The 14,293-nt window shown below is 53.6% G+C and overlaps 1 protein-coding gene across 1 annotated transcript in view; it reads left to right on the plus strand.

Annotated features, from left to right (window-relative positions):
• The first annotated feature begins 7,050 nt into the window (after positions 1-7,050).
• Positions 7,051-14,293, plus strand: part of LMLN (leishmanolysin like peptidase) — a 28,534-nt gene continuing 21,291 nt past the window's right edge. Inside the window, exons 1-3 of the mRNA XM_029071266.2 lie at positions 7,051-7,361; positions 13,999-14,099; positions 14,189-14,219. Of these exons, the coding sequence (XP_028927099.1) occupies positions 7,086-7,361; positions 13,999-14,099; positions 14,189-14,219 (408 nt within the window). The 5' untranslated portion in view covers positions 7,051-7,085. The remainder of the gene's footprint in view (positions 7,362-13,998; positions 14,100-14,188; positions 14,220-14,293) is intronic.

Genomic DNA, 14,293 nt, shown 5'->3' on the forward strand with positions numbered 1-14,293 from the left:
TGGCTCAGTGGAAAGAGCACAGGCTTGGGAGTCAGAGGTCATGGGTTCTAATCCCAGCTCCGCCACTTAATAATGTTGGTATTGGTTAAGCGCTCACTATGTGCCGAGCACCGTTCTAAGCGCTGGGGTAGACATAGGGGAATCAGGTTGTCCCACGTGGGGCTCACAGTCTTAATCCCCATTTTACAGATGAGGGAACTGAGGCACAGAGAAGTTAAGTGACTCGCCCACAGTCACACAGCCGACAAGTGGCAGAGCTGGGATTCGAACTCATGAGCCCTGACTCCAAAGCCCGTGCTCTTTCCACTGAGCCACGCTGCTTCTACACTTGCCAGCTGTGTAACTTTGGGCAAATCACTTCACTTTTCGGTGCCTCAGTTACCTCATCTGTCAAATGGGGATTAAAACTGTGAGCCCCAGGTGGGACAACCTGATCGCCTTGTATCCCCCCAGCGCTTGGAACAGTGCTTTGCACATAGTAAGCGCTTAACAAATGCCATCATTATTATTCCTGAGTGCTTACTGTGTGCAGGGCACTGGATTGTATGATGCAGCATCTATCAGTCACCCAGTCATACTTACTGAGCACTTCCTGGATGCAGAGCGCTGTACTATATGACACAGCATTTGTCAGTCAGTCAATCGTATTGAGCAATTACTGTTCATTCAATAGCATTTATTAAGCATTTACAGCTTGGAGAGCGCTGTACTAAGCGCTTGGGAGAGTGCAATATAACAATAGAATAGGCACATTCCCTGCCCACACGAGCTGACAGTCTAATAAAGGGAGAGACAGACATGAATATAAAGAAAATGACAGATCTGTACATAAGCGGTGTGGGGCTGGGGGGCGGCAAGAGCAAAGGGAGCGAGTCGGGGGGACGCAGAAGGGAGAGAGAGGAGGGCTTAGTCAGGGAAGGCATCTTGGAGGAGGTGGGCGTTCAATAAGGCTTTGAAAGGGGGGAGAGTCACTGTCTGTGGGATGTGAGGAGGGAAGGTGTTCCGAGCCAGAGGCGGGACGTGGGCCAGGGGTCGGGGTGAGATAGGTGAGATGGAGGCCCAGGGAGAAGGTTAGATTAGAGGAGCGGAGTGTGCGGGCTGGATTCATTCATTCAGTAGTATTTATTGAGCCCTTACTATGTGCAGAGCACAGGACTAAGCGCTTGGAATGGACAATTCGGCAACAAATAGAGACAATCCCTGCCCAGTGTTGGGCTCCCGGTCTAATCAACTGTATTAGGAGAGTAGCGAGGTGAGGTAGGAGGGAGCGAAGTGACTACTTCAAAGGCGATGGTGAGGAGTTTTTGTTTGATGCAGAGGTGGATGGGCAACCATGGGCCTATCAATTAGTAGTAGTGATAATAATAATAATCGTGGTATTTGTTGAGCACTCTGTTCCAAGCATCGTACTAAATGCTGGGTTAGATACAAGATAATCGGGTCCCACGGGGGACTCACAGTCTAAGTAGAAGGGAGAACGGGGAGCAAATCCCCATTCTGCAGAAGAGGAAACGGAGGCACAGAGAAGTGTGCTCAAGTTTACAAAGCAGACGTGTGGCGGTTCCGGAGCTAGAACCAAGGTCCTCTAACTCCCAGGCCTGGGCTCTTTCCATTCATTTATTCATTTAATAGTATTTATTGAGCCCTTACTATGTGCAGACCACTGTACTAAGCACTTGGAATGTACAATTAGGCAACAGAGAGAGACAATCCCTGCCCAGTGATGGGGTCACAGTCTAAACGGAGGAGACAGACAGCAAAGCAAAACAGTACAAAACAAAACAAGACAATATTCATTCATTCAATAGTATTTATTGAGCGCTCACTATGTGCAGAGCACTGTACTAAGCGCTTGGAATGGACAATTCGGCAACAGATAGAAACAATCCCTGCCCAGTGACGACATCATCAAGATAAATAGAATCAAAGAGATATGCACCTCATTAACAAAATAAATAGGGTAATAAATAATATATGCAAATGAGCACAGTGTTGAGGGGAGGGGAAGGAGGAAGAGCAGGGCTTCCATGCTGCTAAGCCATGCGGCTTCTCTTATTGAGCGCTTACTATGTGCACAGCACTCTACTAAGTGTTTGGGGGAGTACAAAACAACAGAGTTCACAGGCCCATTCACTGCTCACAAGGAGCTTCGGATTTAGAGTCCTCACATAGTAACTGCTAAATAAATACTGTGAATAATAATAATTATGGCATTTGTTAAGTGCTTACTATGTGCAAAGCACTGTTCTAAGCGCTGGGGAGGATACAAGGTGATCAGGTTGTCCCAGGTGGGGCTCCCAGTCTTCATCCCCATTTTACAGACGAGGTAACCGAGGCACAGAGAAGTGAAGTGACTCGCCCAAAGTCACACAGCCGGCAAGCGGCTGGACTGGGATTTGAACCCGTGACCTCTGACTCTCCAGCCCGCGCTCTCTCCACTGAGCCACGCTGCTTCTCTATTACTCCGGCCCTGCACGCAGTCAATGCTCAATAAATACCACCGATTGATCGATTGGCTAATTAAGCCCTCTAAATTGTAAGCTCGTTGTGGGCAGGGAATGTGTCTGTAACATTGTCATTCAAACATTCACTCAATCACATTTATTGAGCGTTTACTGTGTGCAGAGCACGCTACTAAGCGCTTGGGAAGTACAATTCAGCGATAAAGAGAGACGATCCCTGCCCACAATGGGCTCACAGTCTAAAAGGGGGAAGTCGGACATCAAAACAAGTAAACAGGCACTTGTCCTCTCCCAACTGCTTAGTCCAGTGCTCTGCACACAGTAAGCACTCAGTAAATACGATTGATAATAATAACAATGATGTTGGTATTTGTTAAGCGCTTACTATGTGCAGAGCACTGTTCTAAGCGCTGGGGGAGATACAGGGTCATCAGGTGGTCCCACGTGAGGCTCACAGTCTTCATCCCCATTTTTACAGATGAGGTCACTGAGGCAGAGAGAAGTGAAGTGACTTGCCCACAGTCACCCAGCCGACGAGTGGCCGAGCCGGGATTCGAACCCCTGATCTCTGAATCCTAAACCCGTGTTTTTTCCTCTGAGCCACGCTGCTTCTCACAAATGACTAGTGATGGAGTGACTAGCTGACTGACTAAGAGTAGTCAGTGCTTAGAACAGTGGCTGGCACATAGTAAAAACTTAACAAATACCACAATTATTATTATCATCCTCATCGTTATTAACTCTTTCGAATCGTACTCTCTCGAGCTCCTTAGTACAGTGCTCTGCGAAAGGTAAGCACCCAATAAATACTGTTCATTGGCTGATTAATTTGCTCTAGCCCATAAAATAGCTGTGGGTAGGAAATGGGTCTGTTGTACTATTGTCCTCTCCCAAGCGCTTAGTACTGTGCTCTGCACACAGTCAGTGCGTCTCCTCCCGCCTTCAAGACCTCTCTACTCGGATGTCCTCCCGTCATCTCAAACTTAACACGTCCAAAACACAGCTCCTCATCTTCCCACCCAAACCCCGTCCTCCCCTTGACTTTCCCATCACCGTAGACGGCACCGCCATCCTTCCCGTCTCACGAGCCCGTAACCTCGGCCTTATCCTCGACTCCTCTCTCTCATTCAACCCACATATTCAATGCGTCACTAAATCCTGTCGGCCCCACCTTCGCAACATGGCTGAAATCCGCCCTTTCCTCTCCATCCAAACGGCTACCACGTTAATGCAATCACTCAGCCTCCTCGCTGACCTCCCAGCCTCCTGTCTCTCCCCGCTCCAGTCCGTACTTGACTCCCCTTCCCGGATCATCTCTCTACAAAAACGTTCGGGACATGTCACCCCGCTCCTCAAAAAACTCCAGTGGTTGCCCATCCACCTCCGCATCAAACAAAAACTCCTCACCATCGGCTTTAAAGCTCTCCACCATCTTGCCCTCTCCTCCCTCACCTCCCTTCTCTCCTCCTCCGTCCCAGCCGGCACATTCCGCTCCTCCGCTGCTGCTCGCCTTCTCCCCGGGCTTCCAGCTCGCCCGTTCCGCCGCCGACCCCCGGCCCACGTCCCGCCTCTGGCCCGGAACGTCCTCCCTCCTCAAATCCGCCAGAGAACGACTCTCCCTCCCCCTTCGAAGCCTTATTGAAGGCCCATCTCCTCCAAGATGCCTTCCAAGACTAAGCCCCATTTTCCTCATCTCCACTCCCTTCTGTGCCACCCTGACTTGCTCCCTTTGCTCTTCTCGCCACTCCTCCACCCCCCAATACCAGGCCCACAGCCCTCAAGTTCATATCTATAATTTATTTATTTCTACTGATGTCTGTCTCTCCCTCTAGACTTTCAGCTCGATGTGGGCAGGGAATATGTCTGTTTATTGTTCTATTGTCCTCTCCCAAGCAATGCAATTGATTGACTGACAGACTAAGAAGCAACATGGCGCAGTGGATAGAGCACTGGGAGTCAGAAGGTTTTGGGTTCTAATCCCTGCTCCACCACTTGTCTGCTGTGGATCTTGGGCAAGTCACTTCACTTTTCTGTGCCTTAGTTCCCTCATCTGTAAAATGAGGATGAGGACTATGAGCCCCATGTGGGAGAGGGATTGTGTCCAACATGATTAGCTTGCACCCCCCTCAAGTCCTTGGAACATTGCCTGGCACAAAGAAAGCGCGTAAACACTACAATAATTGCACTGTAAGTGTTCAATGAATATGATAGAAAAAAGGAAGGAAAGAAAGGAAGGAAGGTGGGAAGGAAGGAAGGAAGGAAGGAAGGAAGGAAGGAAGGAAGGAAGGAAGGAAGGAAGGAAGGAAGGAAGGAAGGAAGGAAGGAAAGAAAAGGAGGGAAAGAAAAGGAGGGAAGAAAGGAAGAAAGAAAGAAGGAAAGAAAGGAAAGAAAGGAAGGAAAGAAGAAAGAAAGGGGGAAGGAAGGAAGGTAGAAAAGGAGGAAAGGAAGAAAGAAGGAAAGAAGAAAGAAAGGGGGAAGGAAGGAAGGAAGAAAAGGAGGAAAGGAAGAAAGAAGGAAAGAAAGGAAAGAAGAAAGAAAGGGGGAAGGAACAAAGGAAGAAAAGGAGGAAAGGAAGAAAGAGAAAAAGAAAGAGGGAAATGAAGAAAAGGAGGAAAGAAATAAAGAGAAAAGAAAAGGAAGATAGAAAAAGAGAAAAATAAGAAAAGGAGTGAAGGAAGGAAGAAAAGGAAGGAGAGGAAGGAAGGAGGAAAGGAAGAGAGAAAGAAAGAAGGAAAGGAAGAAAAGCAGCGTGGATCAGTGGAAAGATCCCGGGCTTGGGAGTCAGAGGTCATGGGTTCTAATGCCGACTCTGCCACTTGTCAGCTGTGTGACTGTGGGCAAGTCACTTTACTTCTTGGTGCCTCAGTTCCCTCATCTGTAAAATGGGGATTAAGCATGTGAGCCTCACGTGGGACAACCTGATTACCTTGTATCCCCCCACCCCAGTGCTTAGAACAGTGCTTGGCACATAGGAAGCACTTAAAAGTGTCATCATAATTATTAATTATTATTATTAAAAGGAGTGAAGGAGGGGAGGAAGAAAAGGAAGAAGGAAAGAAAGGAAGGAGGAAAGAGAGAAAGAAAGAAGAAAAGGAGTAAAGGAAGGGAGGACGAAAAGGAAGATGGAAAGGAAGGAGGAAAGGAAGAGAGAAAGAAAGAAAAAGAGGAAAGGAAGGAAGAAAGGAGGAAGGGAAGAAAGGAAAGAAAGGAAGAGAAAAGGGAGGAAAGAAAGAAGGAAGGGGGAAGGAAGGAGAAAAGGAAGGAAAGAAGGAAGAGGAGGAAGGAAGGAGGACAGGAAGGAAGGAAAGAAGAAAGAGAATAGAAGGAAGGAAGGAAAGAGAATGAAGGAAGGAGGAAAAGAAGGAAGGAAAGAAAGAAGAGAAGATGGAAAGGAAAGGAAAGGAAAGGAAAGGAAAGGAAAGGAAAGGAAAGGAAAGGAAAGGAAAGGAAAGGAAAGGAAAGGAAAGGAAAGGATACTGTTGGTGTTTGTTAAGCGTGCACTATGTGCAGAGCACTGTTCATTCATTCATTCATTCATTCATTCATTCAATAGTATTTATTGAGCGCTTACTATGTGCAGAGCACTGTACTAAGCGCTTGGAATGAACAAGTCGGCCACAGATAGAGACAGTCCCTGCCGTTTGACGGGCTTACGGTCTAATCGGGGGAGACGGACAGACGAGAACGATGGCGATAAATAGAGTCGAGGGGAAGAACATCTCGTAAAAACAATGGCAACTGTTCTAAGCGCTGGGGGAGATACAGGGGAATGAGGTTGTCCCACATCAGGCTCACAGTCTTCATCCCCATTTGACAGATGAGGGAACTGAGGCACAGAGAAGTAAAGTGACTTGCATAGTCACATAGCTGGCAAGGGGCAGAGCTGGGATAAGGAAAGGGAAGAAACAAAGAAAGAAAAGAAAGAAAGAAAGAAAGAAAGAAAGAAAGAAAGAAAGAAAGAAAGAAAGAAAGAAAGAAAGAAAGAAAGAAAGAAAGAGAGAAGGAGAGAAGGAGAGAAGGAAAGAGAGAGAGAGAGAGAGAGAGGAAGGAAGGAAGGAAGGAAGGAAGGAAGGAAGGAAGGAAGGAAGGAAGGAAGGAAGGAAGGAAGGAAGGAAGGAAGGAAGGAAGGAAGGAAGGGAGGGAGGGAGGGAGGGAGGGAGGGAGGGAGGGAGGAAGAAAGAAGGAAAGAAAGAAAGAAAGAAAGAAAGAAAGAAAGAAAGAAAGAAAGAAAGAAAGAAAGAAAAGAAAGAAAGAAGGAAAGAAAGAAGGAAAGAAAGAAGGAAGGAAAGAAAGAAAGAAAGAAAGAAAGAAAGAAAGAAAGAAAGAAAGAAAGAAAGAAAGAAGAAAAGAAAGAAAGAAAGAAAGAAAGAAAGAAAGAAAGAAAGAAAGAAAGAAAGAAAGAAAGAAAGAAAGAAAGAAAGAAAGGAACGAGCGAATGGTGGTGCCGGGCGTGGTGCCCGCCCCCGTGGGCCCAGCAGGGGGCGCGCGGCGGGCGGGCGGGCGGAGGCGGCGGCCAATGAGAAGCGGCGGCGGGAGCCCGGCCCCGCCCCCTCCCGCCGCCCCTCCCCATCCCTCCGGCGGGCGCGGCGTCACGTGCTCCATGGCAACGGGCGAGGAGCGGCCATGGCGGCAGGACCGCCCCGGGACCCGGCACCGGCACCGGCCCCGGGAGCAGCAGCAGCAGCAGCAGCAGCAGCAGGACGACGACGAGGACGACGAGGACGAGGACGAGGAGGAGGAGGAGGAGGAGGCGGCCTCGTGCTCGGGGCTGCGATGGGGCTGGTGCTGGCGCTGCTGACGGGGCCGGTCCTGCCGCCCTCCCCGCCTCCCGCCGCCGCCGCCGCCGCCGCCGAGGAGCCCCCCGGGCCCTGCCGACACCACGTGCCCCCGCGCGCCGAGGTAACCCCCTCCCCCCCCACGCTCCCACCCTCACCCACGCGCTCCGCACCCCCCGGGACCGCCTAGGCCGGAGGGAGCCCCACGCCTCCCGCACGCTCGGCACATCGTGACTCTATTTACTGCCATCGTTCTCGTCCGGCCGGCTCCCCCGATTAGACCGTGAGCCCGTCAAAGGGCGGGGACCGTCTCTCTCTGTTGCCCAATTGTCCCTTCCAAGCGCTCAGCGCGGTGCTCTGCACAGAGGAAGCGCTCAATAAATACTACGGGATGATTAGACAGTAGGCCCGTCGGAGGGCAGGGACCGTCTCTCTCTGTTACCCATCTGTCCCTTCCAAGCGCTCAGCACAGTGCTCTGCACAGAGTAACCGCTCAATAAATACTATTAAATGATTACACCGTAGGCCCGTCGTTGGGCAGGGACCGTCTCTCTCTGTTACCCATCTGTCCCTTCCAAGCGCTCAGCCCGGTGCTCTGCCCAGAGTAACCGCTCAATAAATACTATGGAACGAATGAATGAGCACATACCACCGCACCGGCACCATTATTCATAATCATGTTGGCATTTGCTAACTGCTTACTAGGTGCCAAGCGCTGCTCTAAGCGCTGGGGGGGATACGAGGTGATCAGGTTGTCCCCCGTGGGGCTCACGGGCTTCATCCCCATTTTCCAGATGAGGTCCCTGAGGCCCAGAGAAGCGAAGGGACTGGCCCGAGCTCACACAGCTGACAAGTGTGGGAGCCGGGATTAGAACCCACGACCTCTGACTCCCCAGCCCGGCCTCTCTCCGCTGAGCCGCGCTGCTTCTGCTTGGAATAATGATAGTGTCTGTAAAGCGCTTACTCTGTGCCAAGCACTGTTCTAAGCACTGGGGGGATACAAGGACAGCAAGTTGTCCCCCATGGGGCTCCCGGTCTTCATCCCCGTTTTCCAGATGAGGTCACTGAGGCCCAGTGAAGTGACTTGCCCGAGGTCACACAGCTGACAGGTGCGGGAGCCGGGATCAGAACCCACAACCTCTGACTCCCAAGCCCGGGCTCTTTCCGCTGAGCCGCGCTGCTTCTGCTTGTAATAATGATAGTATCTGTTAAGCACTTACTCTGCGCCAAGCACTGTGCTAAGCACTGGGGGGATACAAGGTCATCAGGTTGACCCACATGAGGCTCCCGGTCTTCATCCCTATTTAATAATAATAATAATGTTGGTATTTGTTAAGCGCTTACTATGTGCAGAGCACTGTTCTAAGTGCTGGGGTAGACTCAGGGGAATCAGGTTGTCCCACGTGGGGCTCACAGTCTTCATCCCCATTTTACAGATGAGGTAACTGAGGCCCAGAGAAGTGAAGTGACTTGCCCACAGTCACCCAGCTGAGAAGCGGCACAGCTGGGATTCGAACTCATGACCGCTGACTCCAAAGCCCAGGCTCTTTCCATAGAGCCACGCTGCTCCTCCTATTTGACAGAGGAGGGAACTGAGGCACAGAGAAGTGAAGGGACTTGCCCGAGGTCACACAGCTGACAAGATTAGCCCGTCATTGGGCAGGGACGGTCTCTATCTGTTACCAAATTGTCCATTATGAGCACTTAGTGCAGTGCTGTGCACATAGTAAGCGCTCAGTAAATACTCTTGAATGAATTAGAACCCGTGACCTCTGAGTCCCCAGGCCGGGCTCTTGCCACTGAGCCACGCTGATGAGTGGCCAGAGCCCTGGCCTGGGACTCAGAAGGTCGTGGTTTCTCGTGCCACCTCCGCCGGGTGACCTTGGGCAAGTCGTTTCACCTCTCTGGGCCTCCGTCCCCTCATCCCTAACCAGGGGGTTCATTCATTCATTCGGTCATATTTATTGAGCGCTTACGGTGTGCAGAGCACTGGACTGAGCGCTTGGAAAGGACAATTGGACAACAGATAGAGCCCATCCCTGCCCGACGACAGGCTCGCGGTCTAAACGGACCAACCAACCTGCCAGCCGACAGCTCTCCCCCTCGTTCATTCATTCATTCAATCAATCGTATTTACTGAGCGCTTTCTATGTGCAGAGCACTGGACTGAGCGCTTGGAACGGACAATTGGGCAACAGAGAGAGACCATCCCTGCCCAGTGACGGGCTCACGGTCTAATCGGGGGAGACGGACGGACAAAAACAGGACAACAGAATCACGATTCATTCATTCAGTCGTATTTAGAGAGTGCAAAGCACCGTACTAAGCGCTTGGGAGAGGACAGCATCACAGACACACTCCCTGTCCACAACGAGCTCACAGTCTGGAGCGGAGACAGGCGAACTATAAAGAAATGACCGATATGGACATAAGGGCTGGGAAGGGGATGAAGAAAGGGAGCAAGTCAGGGCGATGCAGAAGGGAGCGGGAGAAGAGAAAAGCCTTACTGAAGGCCCACCTCCTCCAAGAAGCCTTCCCTGACTAAGCCCCCCCTTTTCTCTTCTCCCACTCCCTTCTGTGAGCTCTCCCTTACTTTATATTTTGCCTGTCTCCACTCCAGACTGTGAGCTCGTTGTGGACAGGGAGCGTCTGTTATAATGTCCTCTCCCAAGCGCTTAGTACGGTGCTTTGCACTCTGTAAATACGACTGAATGAATGAATCGTGATTCTGTTGTCCTGTTTGTGTCCGTCCGTCTCCCCCGATTAGACCGTGAGCCCGTCGTTGGGCAGGGATGGTCTCTCTCTGTTGCCCAATTGTCCGTTCCAAGCGCTCAGTCCAGTGCTCTGCACAAAGTAAGCGCTCAATAAATACTACTGAATGAAGGAATGAATGGGTCAGGGGTTGGGGGAGCTGGGCCCGTCGGGGGGCCGGGTCAGAGGAGCTGGGCTGGACAGGGCGGCGGTCCGTGGTCAGGGGAGCCGGGCCGGACGGCATAAGGCGGGTCGGTCAGCCGTATTTATTGAGCGCTTACTGTGTGCAGAGCAGCGGACTGAGCGCTTGGGAAAGTCCAATCCAACAATTAGCAGCCAAATTCCCTGCCCACAGTGAGTTCACCTGCTAAAGAAGGGAGGCGGGCATCAAATGAAATGAGGGATGTGGACATAAGCGGTGTGGGGCGGGGAGGGGGGAGGAAGAAAGGGAGCGAGTCGGGGGGACGCAGAAGGGAGGGGGAGAGGAGGAAAAGGGGGGCTTAGTCGGGGAAGGCCTCCTGGAGGAGGTGGGCCGTCAGGAGGGCTCTGAAGGGCGGGGAGAGGCACCGTCTGTGGGATTTGAGGCGGGAGGACGTTCCGGGCCGGAGGCGGGACGTGGGCCGGGGGTCGACGGCGGGACGGGCGAGCCGGAGGCCCGGGGAGAAGGTGAGCGGCGGCAGAGGAGCGCGGTGTGCGGCCCAGGCTGGAGAAGGAGAGAAGGGAGGGGAGGTAGGAGGAGGCCGGGGCATGGGGGGCTTGGAAGCCAAGAGTGAGGAGTTTCTGTTCGATCCGGAGGTGGCTGGGCAACCACTGGAGTCTTTTGAGGATGGAGGTGACATGTCTGGGTTGTTTTTGTAGAAAAACGATCGGGGCAGCTGAGTGAATTACAGCCTGGAGTGGGGAGAGGCGGGAGGCAGGGAGGTCGGCAAGGAGGCTGATGCCGTCATCCCGGTGGGAGAGGAGGAGGAGCGATTGTATTAATGTTGGAGCAGTTTGGATGGAGAGGAAAAGGCAGATTTTAGCGAGGTTGTCAAGGGGAGACCGACGGGATTTGGTGACGGATTAATGACGGTGAGGAGTCGAGGACGATGCCAGGGTTTCGGGCTCGCGAGACGGGAAGGATGGCGGTGCCGTCTACGGTGATGAGAAAGTCAGGGGAGGTTGGTGTTTGGGTTGGGAAGATGAGGAGCTCTGTTTTGGACGTGTTGAGTCTGAGGTGACGGAAGGACAGCCAAGTAGAGAGGTCTTGAAGGCCGGAGGAGATGCCAGCCCGGAGAGAGGGAGAGAGAGATCGGGGCCGGAGAGGGAGATTTGGGGTCCGTCCGCGGAGAGGTGGGAGTCGAAGCCGTGGGAGCGGGTGAGTTCTCCGAGGGAGCGGGTGGAGACGGAGACCAGAAGGGGACCCGGAACCGAACCTCGAGGGACCCCCACGGCGAGGGGGTGGGAGGCGGGTGAGGAGCCCGTAAAGGGAGATGGAGAATGAGCGGCCAGGGAGCTAGGAGGAGAACCGGGAGAAGACGGAGTCAATGAAGCCGAGCTCGGATAACGTTTCCAGGAGCAGGGGGTGGCCCGCAGGGTCGGGGCAGCCGAGAGGTCGAAGAGGATGAGGACGGAGTAGAGGCGGTTGGATATGGCAAGAGAGAGGGATCATCGGTGACCTCTGAGAGAGCGGTTTCTGCGGAGCGGAGGGGACGGAAGCCGGATCGGAGGGGGGCCGGGAGAGAATCAGAGGAGAGGGATTTGAGACGGCGGGTGTAGGCGACGCGCTCAAGGAGTTTAGAGAGGAAGGGTAGGAGGGAGATGGGGCGATCACTGGAAGGAGCTGTGGGGTCCAGGGTGAGTTTTTGACGATAGGGGAGACGTGGGCGTGTCTGAAAGCAGTGGAGAAGAAGCCATTAGAGAGTGAAGGGTTGAAGTTGGCTCTGTCTGTTGCGGAATTGTACGTTCCAAGTGCTCAGTACGGGGCTCTGCACACAGTAAGCGCTCAATAAATACGACTGGCTGAATGAATGAATGAAGATGGCTCTTAGGGAGGGAAGACGTGAGGGGGCGAGAGTTCTGATGAGGCGAGAAGGAATGGGGTCGGATGCACAGGTGGAGAGGGGTGGCTTTTGAGAGGAGGCAGGTGATCTCCTCTGGAGAAACCGCTGGGAAGGATGGGAGAGTTGAAGAGGCGGCCGGAACGGGGAGGGACCGAGGAGGGGCAGGGGCAGATTTTAGGAAGCTCACGCCTGATGGTGTCCATTTTCCTATTAAAGTAGGTGGCCAAGTCAATGGGGCCAAGAGATGGGGAGGCGGGGGGACGGGGGGCCCGAGGAGGGAGTTAAGTGCCCGGAACAACTGGGGAGGGCAACGGGCAGGGGGGATCAATAAGGGCAGAGAAATAGTTTTGTCGGGCAGAGATAAAGCATGCAAGGAGAAATGCGAATCGGCCTGATAAGTTAGATTTCCGTCAGCTTACGGTTTAGAGGTGGTGACAGGTGTTAATAGAAATGAATAAATGACGGACGTGGACATAAGCGGTGTGGGGCTGGAAGGGAGGGATGAATGAAGGGAGCAAGCCAGGGTGACGCAGGAGGGAGTGGGAGAAGAGGAAAGGTGGGCGCGGTCAGGGGAGGCCTCCTGGATGAGGTGGGCCTTCAGTAGGGCTTTGAAGGGGAGGAGAGTCATGGTCTGTCGGCTACGAGGAGGAGGATGCGGGCCAGAAGGGATCGGGGGTCGGGGGCGCTGGGCCTAATAATAATAATAATAATAATGTTGGTATCTGCTAAGGGCTTACTATGTGCCGAGCACTGTTCTAAGCGCTGGGGGGATATAGAGTAATCAGGTTGTCCCATGTGAGGCTCACAGTTAATCCCCATTTTCCAGATGAGGGAACTGAGGCCCAGAGAAGTGAAGTGACTCGCCCACAGTCCCACAGCTGACAAGTGGCAGAGCCGGGACTCGAACCCACGGCCTCCGACTCCCAAGCCCGGCCTCGTTCCCCTGAGCCACGCTGCTTCCGGTCCCTGTTCCACAGAGGGGTCACGGTCTTGGACAGATGAGGTCACTGAGGCCCAGAGAAGCCAAGTGACTGGCCCAAGGTCACCCAGCAGACCAGCGGCGGAGCCGGGATGAGAACCCAGGTCCTTCTGAATCCCAGGCCCGGGCTCTACCCACTGGGCCACGCTGCTTCACGCTGCTGCCCGCTTGCCTGTGAGCCCCCCATGGGCCAGCAAGCAGCGCGGCCTAGTGGTTAGAGCCCGGGCCCGGGAGTCAGAAGGTCATGGGTTCCAATCCCGGCTCCGCCGCTTGTCGGCTGTGTGGCTGTGGGCGAGTCACTTCGCTTCTCTGGGCCTCAGTTCCCTCATCTGGAAAACGGGGCTGAAGACTGTGAGCCTCACGTGGGGCAACCTGATGACCCTGTATCTCCCCCAGCGCTTAGAACAGTGCCCTGCACAGAGTAAGCGCTTAACAAATACCGACATTATTATTATTTCACTTCTCTGGGCCTCGGTTCCCTCATCTGTCAAACGGGGATGGAGACTGGAGACCGATGGGGGACAGCCCGATCGGCTCGTATCCACCCCAGCGCTTAGAACAGTGCCTGGAGCATGGTAAGCGCTTAACGAATGCCGTAATCGTTATTATTAGGTCTGACCTGGTGAGTCCAGTGGTCGGCAGACAGTGGGCACCTAACAAGTAGTCTGATTATAGCTGCCGTCACGGCAGGGCACCCGTCCCAGCAGCGAACTGTTCCAAACGCTGGGGTGGATTCAAGACCCAGTCCCCGTCCCACCTGGGGCTCCCGGTCTTCAGCCCCGTTTCCCAGATGAGGCCCAGAGAAGTGAAGTGACTTGCACAAGGTCACACAGCAGACACGCGGTGGAGCCGGGATAAGTCCGATCGACTGGTTAGTTGGGTGCGCTCGACAAATAGCTAAACCGCGGCAGGGGTGAAGCCGGGGGGCGGGGAGGGGGACCGTCCGGCCGTCCGGCCTCTCCGACGCGCCCTCCTCCGCCCGCCCCCAGGTCCTCTACCAGGTTCCCGTGGGAGCCGAGCGCGTCTCCCGGCGGGCGGCCGGCGACCAGCGCATGAGGATCCGGGTCGTCTACGACGGGAGCGTCCAACAGTAAGCCGGGCCTGCCGTCCCTCCCCCCGGCCGCCCCCCCCCCGGGGCCGGCTCCGCGTGACCCACCGTTTCTCTCCTGTCGCTTCCAGGTTGCTTTTGGAAAAGAGGCGTCTCGTACAGGTACGTGGCCCTCGGCGACGTTATTTTTCGTATTTCTTAAACGCCTACAGAGTGCCAGGCACGGTACTGTGCAC

Source organism: Ornithorhynchus anatinus, chromosome 1 (genome assembly GCF_004115215.2).
Source record: "Ornithorhynchus anatinus isolate Pmale09 chromosome 1, mOrnAna1.pri.v4, whole genome shotgun sequence".
Classification (NCBI taxonomy): domain Eukaryota; kingdom Metazoa; phylum Chordata; class Mammalia; order Monotremata; family Ornithorhynchidae; genus Ornithorhynchus; species Ornithorhynchus anatinus.